This window comes from Colobus angolensis, unplaced genomic scaffold (genome assembly GCF_000951035.1).
Source record: "Colobus angolensis palliatus isolate OR3802 unplaced genomic scaffold, Cang.pa_1.0 Scaffold35, whole genome shotgun sequence".
Lineage (NCBI taxonomy): Eukaryota > Metazoa > Chordata > Mammalia > Primates > Cercopithecidae > Colobus > Colobus angolensis.
This window is the reverse complement of record NW_012116821.1, coordinates 5306107-5315443: the sequence shown is the minus strand read 5'-3', so window position 1 is coordinate 5315443 and position 9337 is coordinate 5306107. Positions and strand designations below refer to the sequence as shown.

The 9337-nt window shown below is 42.2% G+C and overlaps 1 protein-coding gene across 2 annotated transcripts in view; it reads left to right on the top strand.

Annotated features, from left to right (window-relative positions):
* Positions 1-9337, top strand: part of RPF2 (ribosome production factor 2 homolog (S. cerevisiae)) — a 46756-nt gene that overhangs the window by 4673 nt on the left and 32746 nt on the right. The window contains exons 3-4 of one of the 2 annotated variants that reach the window (XM_011952780.1): positions 2580-2617; positions 5603-5642. In XM_011952780.1, coding sequence (XP_011808170.1) covers positions 2580-2617; positions 5603-5642 — 78 coding nt within the window. The remainder of the gene's footprint in view (positions 1-2579; positions 2618-5602; positions 5643-9337) is intronic. The other variant, XM_011952782.1, reaches the window with a different exon arrangement.

Sequence of the window (9337 nt, the reverse complement as noted above, 5' to 3'; positions counted from 1 at the left end):
GAGGCTAACATGGTGAAATTCCATCTCTACTAAAAATACAAAAATTAGCCAGGCGTGGTGGTGGACGCCTGTAATCCCAGCTACTCAGGAGACTGAGGCAGAAGAATCTGCTTGGACCTGGGAGGCGGAGATTGCAGTGAGCTGAGACCATGACATTGCACTTACTCCAGCCTGGGCAATAGAGCAAGACTCCATCTCAAAAAAAAAAAGACATAGTATGTGGAGATATCTAGTAGGTTATATGACTAATTAGGCCTTCAGTACAGCCAATAGGTCTTTGAATTAAATCAGTTAAGTAATTGAATACATTTTTGTTGTTATTGAGATGGAGTCTCACTTTGTCGCCCAGGCTGAAGTGCAGTGGTGTCATCTTGACTCACTGCAACCTCTGCCTCCCGAGTTCAGGCGATTCTCCTGCCTCTGCCTCCCGAATAGCTGGAACTACAGGCTCATGCTACCACACCCGGCTAATTTCTCTGTTCTTTTAGTACAGACAGGGTTTCACCATGTTGGCCAGGCTGGTCACAAACTCCTGACCTGAAGTGATCTGTCTGCCTCAGCCTCCCAAAGTGCTGAGATTACAGGAGTGAGCCACCACACCTGGCGTTGAATACATTTTTAAACTTGTCAAACTCTATGCCTGATAAGTCATAGTCAATTCAGATGTCTGAATGCCTTATATAGGCCCATCCCTTTTTTGAAATGTTTGTCTGAATGTCATTGTGCTGACGGGACACTGCCCCTCTCCTAGTATATCCATCAGCATAATGATCCTACATATTTAAGTAAGCTTTAAAAGCAGCACAATATTACAGATTACTATAATAATTAAAATTCATCATGATTACCAAAATTCATTTGAGTTATCAAGAAGAGGTGGCAATGTTTATTACATGGAAACAGGGAAATAGTTGGCCAAGAATCATCCAAAGTTTTATACAGGCAGATTTTACTGTTGCATTTTCTTTGTTCACCAACTCTGATAGTTGATGAATGATTATTATGCCTTATTTTTCATTGTTTCCCTCATTTACCCATTTCTCTAATGCAAGGTAGTACCTGATGACATCTTTGTTATTCTCTATGATAGAGCAGTACTGGCCATACAAGTAATAAATGATTATAGGCCAGGTGTGGTGGCTGACACCTGTAATCCCAGCACTTTGGGAGGCTGAACTGGGAGGATCGCTTAAGTCCAGTACAACAGCCTGGACAACAAAGTGAGACCCCATCTCTGTAAATTAAAGTTTTAAAAATAGTAAAATGCGGCTAGGACAACATGATGAAACCCCATCTCCACTCAAAATACAAAAATTAGCTGGGCATGGTGCATGTGTCTGTACTTGGGAGGCTGAGATGGGAGGATCACCTGAGCCCAGGAGTTTGAGGCTGCAGTCAGCTTTAATCGCACCAAATCGCACCATTACACTCCAGCCTGGGCAACAGAGTGAGACCCTGTCTCAAAATAGATAAATAAAATAAAATGAATGATTATTAGTGGATGGGTAGAAGTAGGGAAAAAAATGAAGAACATTGAATAATAGGCATTTTTTAAAAAGCTGTGTTTAGGCCGGGCACGGTGGCTCAAGCCTGTAATCCCAGCACTTTGGGAGGCCGAGGCGGGCGGATCACGAGGTCAGGAGATCGAGACCATCCTGGCTAACATGGTGAAACCCCGTCTCTACTAAAAAATACAAAAAAACTAGCCGGGTGAGGTGGCGGCGCCTGTAGTCCCAGCTACTCGGGAGGCTGAGGCAGGAGAATGGCGTGAACCTGGGAGGCGGAGCTTGCAGTGAGCTGAGATCCGGCCACTGCACTCCAGCCCAGGCGAAAGAGCAAGGCTCCGTCTAAAAAAAAAAAAAAAAAAGCTGTGTTTAACCCCTGGCTCGTATTCTAGTTGTCATCATTGTGACTGTTTCTGAGTTTTCTTATCTCCACACAACATCAGCCTTTCCTGATAGAATTTATTTTTTCTGTTTTTGTCTACTACTTTTTTTTTTTTTCCGAGACAGGGTCTCACACTGTCACCAGAGCTGGAGTGCAGTGGTGCAATCAAGGCTTACCACAACCTTGAATTCCTGGGCTCAGGTGATCCTCCCACGTCAGCCTCCCAAGTAGCTGAGACTGCGGACATGCACCACCATGTCTGGCTAATTTTTGCAGTTTTTTGTAGAGACAGGGTTTTGCCATGTTGCCCAGGCTGGTCTCGAACTCCTGGGCTCGAGTGATCTGCCTTGTTCTCCCAAAGTGTTGGGATTACAGGCGTGAGCCAGTGTACCTGGCATTGTTTCCCCAGCGAGAGACTGGACTAAGTCGAGCTTAAAGAAATGAAGGAAATTGTTTAAGTTTGATAGACTATTGAAAGGGCATAGAAACTTTTAAATAGGAAAGTCTAGTCCAAGAATATTAAGTTTATGTTTCAAGTTACTGTAAGTGATGAAAAGGGAGCCAGGAAGAAGGCTTCAGGACAAGATTGAGGCCCCAGAGCAGTCTTGGAGAGTGACTGTTATGATGTTTTATTTTTATTTCTGCTTTTCAGAATGTGTTTTGTTTTGAAAGCTATAAATTTTGTTTTACAGTATGCACTGAAAAAACCATATGGTGTACTGTATAAAAAGTAAGTCATGATTTCTTTTACTGTATTTTAAATGATTTTGTTTCGTTATAAAAGTAACCACTTTATGAAAGATTTGGAAAACAAAAAAATTTTTTAAAGATCCTAAAATTCCTTACAGTTATTAATATTATAATTTCTTTCTTTTGTTCTGTTTTTTCATTTGTATTGAATGTCCTTGCATAGTTGTGACCATAGCATATATATTTTATTTTGAAATACTTATAGATTTACAGAAAAGTGCAAAAATAATGCAGAATTTCCATATACCCTTCACCTGGCTTCCCCTAATGTTACATCTTGCATAACTATAATGCAGTGATCAAAACTAATAAATTAACACTGATTCACTAATGTTAATCAAATGACAGACACATTTGATTAGCATCAGTTTTTCTTTTTTCCTTTTTTTGAGACGGAGTCCTGTTGTCGCCCAGCTGGAGCGCAGTGGCGTGATCTCTGCTCACTACAACCTCCACCTCTGGGTTCAATCAATTCTTCTGCCTTGGCCTCCCATGTAGCTGGCATTATAGGCACATGCCACCATGCCTGGCTCATTTTTTTGTGTTTTGTTTTGTTTTGTTTGAGATGGAGTCTAGCTCTGTCGCCAGGCTGGAGTACAGCGGCACGATCTCAGCTCACTGCAACCTCCGATTCCCTGGTTCTAGTGATTCTCCTCCCTCAGCCTCCCGAATTGGGATTACAGGCACATACCTCCACGCCCAGCTCAGTTTTGTATTTTTAGTTGAGACGGGGTTTCGCCATGTTGGTCAGGCTGGTCTCAAACTTCTGACCTTAGGTGATCTCTGTACCTCGGCCTCCCTAAGTGCTGGGATTACAGGCGTGAGCCACCACGCCTGGCCCAGTTTTTTTTTTCTTTCTTTTCTTTTCTTTTTTTTTTGAGATGGAGTTTTGCTCTTGTTGACCAGGCTGGAGTGCAGTGGCGTGATCTTGTCTCACCGCAACTTCCGCCTCCTGGGTTCAAGCAGTTCTCTTGCCTCAGCCTCCCAAGTAGCTGGGATTATAGGCATGTGCCATTATGCCCGGCTAATTTTGTATTTTTAGTAGAGACGGAATTCTCCATGTTGGTCAGGCTGGTCTCGAACTCCCGACTTCAGGTAATCCGCCCACCTCAGCCTCCCAAAGTGCTGGGATTACAGGCGTGAGCCACTGCGCCCGGCTCTAGTTTTCCTTTTAATACTCTTTCTTCTAGCATCCCATGTTGCATTTAGTTTTCATGCCTCCTTAGTCTTCTCCAATTTGTGACAGTTCCTTAGTCTTTCCTTGTCTTTGATGACCTTGACATTTTTGACAAGTACTTGTCAGTTATTTTGTAAATTATCCCTCAATTTGGGTTTAGATTTTCTCATGAATTGATTGAGGTTATGCATGTTTGTCAAGAACACTACAAAAATGTTGCACTTTCCTCATACATTCTTCTGGATTCTAATCCAGTGTTCTTAATATTGTTGCCTAAATTGTTCTGTTTGGCAGTTGGGAACCCCCCGTTTGTTTGTTTGTTTTAATTTGAGACAGAGTCTCTGTCACCCAGGATGGAGTGCAGTGGTGCGATCTCAGCTCACTACAACCTCCGGCTCCTGGGTTCAAGCGATTATCCTGCCTCAGCCTCCTGAGTAACTGGGATTACAGGTGCCCACCATCACTCCCAGCTAATTTTTGTATTTTTAGTAGAGGCAGGGTTTCACCATGTTTGCCAGTCTGGTCTTGAACTTCTGACCTCAGGTGATCCACCAGCCTCAGCCTCCCAAAGTGTTGGGATTACAGACGTGAGCCACCACTCCCAGCTGGGAACTCTTGGGACGGAGTCTCGCTCTGTCACCCAGGCTGGAGTGCAGTGGCGCAATCTTGGCTCACTGCAAGCTCCGCCTCCCGGGTTCACACCATTCTCCTGCCTCAGCTTCCCGAGTACCCGAGTAGCTAGGACTACACAGGTGCCCACCACGCCCGACTGATTTTTTTTTTTTTTTTTTATTAAGTAGAGATGGGGTTTCACTGTGTTAGCCAGGATGGTCTCAATCTCCTGACCACGTGATCTGCCCGCCTCCGGATGGTCACAATCTCCTGACCACGTGAGCTGCCCACCTCAGCCTCCCAAAGTTGGGAACTCTTTTAGTTTGGATCCTATGACCTTTCAACATGCCTCCTGTTTTTGAGCACTTCCTTAATTTCTAACATCACAAAATTCTCTGGATTCATCTTGTCTTTTTCCTTACCACAGCCCTGGAATAAGCTACAGTCATCCCTCAGTATCTGTGGGCGATGGTTCCAGAAACCTCCCCTTAGATACTAAAATCTGGGTATGCTCGTCTCTTACATAAAATGGCCTAGTATTTGCATATAACCCATGCACATCCTCCTGTATACTTTTTAAAAAAAAAGCTTCCCATAAAAGTAAGTCACATATACTTTAAATCGTCTCTCGATTACTTATAATATCTAATATAATGTAAATACTATGTAAATCGTTATAATGCTGTATTTTCTGGTTTATCCTGCTTTTTATTGTTCTTTTTTCTTTTTATTTCTTGATTAACTTTTTTTTTAGGGACGGGGTCTCACTGTCACCCAGGCTGGAGTGCAGTGGCATGATCATAGCTCACTGTTGTGAGCTACTGTGCCCGGCCCCCCCCCTTTTTTTTAAAAACACACTTTCTTTTTCTATTGAATACTAGCAGTCTATGGTTGGTCAAATCAATCCATGGATGCAGAATCCCTATGTACAGGAGACTATTTATTTTCCACAAGCCTGTAAACTCCATGAAAGCAAGCATCTTGTTTGATGTAGTAGTATAGTATCACTAGCTCCTAGAATGGTGGCCTGGCATGTAATAGGCACTGAATAAATATTTGAATGAATGAATATCCTTTCAATTTTTTTATCATCTGAATATAAAATTACCTTAATATATTAATTGTATATACTTATTGAGGTTATTAAAATTGCAGTCACTTTTTTGATATTCTTAGGAAAAATATTACAAGACCTTTTGAGGATCAGACATCACTGGTAAGTACAATAATCTTTATGATTTAAGAGAACATATAAGTAGCAATTATTCAGATTAATTCATTTGTACTCCAAATTTGTGATTTTTTTTAAAATTAGAGGTCATCCTATGTGAGGGAATTTTGATGTAAAATGGAGAGGAAATACTTTAAAAAGTATCTATAGATCTTTCTTTTCACTGTGGCTGGGAAATGTGTTATTCATTGCCTGCAAATATATTGATAAAATTTTTAAAACTTGGCCAGGCGTGGTGGCTCACGCCTGTAATTCCAGAACTTTGGGAGGCCAAGGCGGGTGGATCACCTGAGATTAGAAGTTCAAGATGAGCCTGACCAGTGGAGAAACCCCATCTCTACTAAAAATACGAAAAAAATTAGCCAAGTGTGGTAGCAGATGGCTGTAATCCCAGCTACTCAGGAGGCTGAGGCAGGATAATCACTTGAAGCCGGGAGGCAGAGGTTTAAGTGAGCCAAGGTTGCGCCATTGCACTCCAGCCTGGGCAACAAGAGCGAAACTCCAGCGCAAAAAAAAAAAAAAAAAAAAAAAAAATTAAAACTTGAGTTGCATTTAAAGGACATAATGAATTTTCAAAAGGAAGTTTATTATAGATCTATTTTTATAAAGCAAGTTTGAGTTCTAAAAATATGATTCTTCCTTCAGATGCTTTTACTTTTTTTTTTTTTAAGACTGGATCTTGCTATGTTGCCCAGGCTGGTCTCAAATTCCTGAGCTCAAGCAATCCTCCTGCTTCAGTCTCCCAAGTAGATGGGACTATAGGTGTGCACCACCGCAACCAGCTTGGATACTTTTAAAACAAGAAACACTACCTGAATTATTGGTAACAGATGTCAGTTGTTTTCCTAGAGTTAATCAGATTCTTGTTTGAGTATATAGTCAACCAAAACTAAATGAAAAAACTAGTAAGTGAAATCAAAGATTGTTTATAGTAAATGGGGAATGATGAATGGACTTTCAGTATGTGATGATATTAGTTTCTTCCTTAAGAAAATTAGTTTCTTCCTTAAGAGTTGGGCCAGACACAGTAGCTCACGCCTGTAATCCCAGCACTTTGGAAGGCCAAGGCAGAAGGATTGCTTGAGCTCAGGAGTTTGAGACCAGCCTGGAAAACATAGCGAGACCCCGTCTCTATTTAAAAAATTAAAAGAACTTAATATGATTATGTTTTCTTGATAGGAACCCATTGTTTATTTTGAAATAGGGTCTGGCTCTGTTGCCTATGCTCGAGTGCATAGGAATGATCTCTGCTTGCTGCAGTCTCCACCTCCCAGACTCAAGCCATTCTCCCACCTCAGAAGCGGGCACTACAGGTGCACGACACGATGCCTGGCTAATTTTTGTAGAGATAGGGCTTTGTCATATTGCCCAATCTGGTCTTAAACTCCTGAGCTCAAATGATCTGCCTGCCTGCCTTGGCCTCCTAAAGTGCTGGGATTATGGGTGTGAGCTGTTGCACCCAATCAGGAACCCATTATTTGTTGTTGTTTTTTCCTTAAGCTCACTTGACTTTTGTAATGTTTTTTTCTTTTAGTTAGCGAATTTTAAAAGAAAGAAATTAATGATTAATTAGATTAAAATCAAATAATCTTATTGTAACTGCAGTGAAAATTAAGATAATATCAATAAAATGCATTTTACTCAGCTTTTTTCAAATTACTTTTATTTCTCTCATGTTTTTTACAGTCATTTGTTGAAGAGATCCTGGAAGTAAAAATATAAGATTTATCTCAGAATTCTCTCTTTCTTTTTTTTTTTTGAGACGGAGTCTCGCTCTGTCGCCCAGGCTGGAGTGCAGTGGCTGGATCTCAGCTCACTGCAACCTCCGCCTCCCCGGGTTCCCGCCATTCTCCTGCCTCAGCCTCCCGAGTAGCTGGGACTACAGGCGCCCGCCACCGCGCCCGGCTAGTTTTTTGTAATTTTTAGTAGAGACGGGGTTTCACCGTGTTAGCCAGGATGGTCTCGATCTCCTGACCTCGTGATCTGCCCGTCTCGGCCTCCCAAAGTGCTGGGATTACAGGCTTGAGCCACCGCGCCCGGCCCAGAATTCTCTCTTTCATATACCACTTAATCAAGGCCTGGTTTTGTTTTGTGATACCATAATGCTTTTATTTGCATGACCACTTTGTGGCAGTGTTCCATAGTGAAAGCTGTAGCACTTGAGCTTTTTTAGTCTAGTGTTGATATAACAGCTTTTCTTACTCTTAAGTTTGTGACATTCCCTCTCTTTGATCTCCTATCTCCAGATACAGGATATATTTATTAGCTATCTGAATCCCAGACCTACAGAGCTCAAAATGGTTGTGGAAGGAGTGGTTGTGTTGGAAATAGTGGTCAATTTTCTCCTCCTGACCCTCTCCACACATTTTTTCACTACGATCTTGGAGAAATGAGTTTTGCTGCTTTAGAACAGGGGTTGGCAAAAATACACTGCTTGCAGACCAAATCCCTCTTTGTGTGAGGCTCATGAGCTAAGAATGGTTTTTACATTTTTAAAGAGTTGGTTAGGCTGGGCATGGTGGCTCACGCCTGTAATCCCAGCGCTTTGGGAGGACAAGGCGTGTGGATCACCTAAGGTTAGGAGTTCGAGACCAGCCTGACCAACATGGATAAACCCCATCTCTATTAAAAATACAAAATTAGCCAGGCGTGGTGGCGCATGCCTGTAATCCCAGCTACTTGGGAGGTGAGGCAGGAGAAGCGCTTGAACCCGAGAGGCAGAGGTTACAGTGAGCCAAGATCATGCCATTGCACTCTAGCCTGGGCAACAAGAGTGAAACTCCGTCTCAATTAAAAAAAAAAAAAGAAAGAGTTGGTTAGGCTGGGCACCGTGGTTCATACCTCTAATTCCATTGTTTTGGTAGGATGAAGTGGGAGGATTGCGTGAGGCCAGGATTTCTAGACCAGCCTAAGCAGCATATTGAGATCCCATCTCTTAAAAAATTGGCAGGAAATGGTGGTGGGAGCCCAAGTACTAACTGTCTGGGAGACTGAGGCAGGAGGATCAGCTGAGTGCAGGGTTTGAGGTTATAGTGAGCCATGACTGCACCACAGCACTTTTAGCCTGGGCAGCACAGTGAGACCCTGTGTCACACAAAAAAGAAGAGTTGGTTCAAGACAAAAGGATGAGCCTAAAATACTTATTATATGGCTTTTTGCAGGTAATTTGACTACCCCTGTTCTAGAATTTTAAGAAATAAAAAGCAGACTTTGTGGAGAATGGGATGAGATTATATATATATATGTACATATATACACACGCACACACATTCACACACGTGTGTGGGTATGTATATAAAACACTCAAGTATATATGAAGGGTGTTTTGTGGAAAGCTTTGGGATGTTAGTCATACCATGAGAATGTTTTTAAAATTTTAAGAAAGTAATTCCATTGATTTAGACATACAAAATAAATATATATATTTTACTTGAGACAGGGTCTCACTCTGTCACCCAGGCTTGAGTGCTATGGCACCATCTTTGCTCACTGCACCCTCCGCCTCCTGGGTTAAAGTGATCCTCCCACCTCAGTCTCCTAAGTAGCTGGGACCACAGGTGCATACCACCACACCCGGATTTTTTTTTCTATTTTGACTAGAGATGGGATTTTGCCATGTTGCCTGGGCTGGTCTCCAACTTCTAAGCTTATGCGATCCACCCACCTCAGCCTCCCAAAGT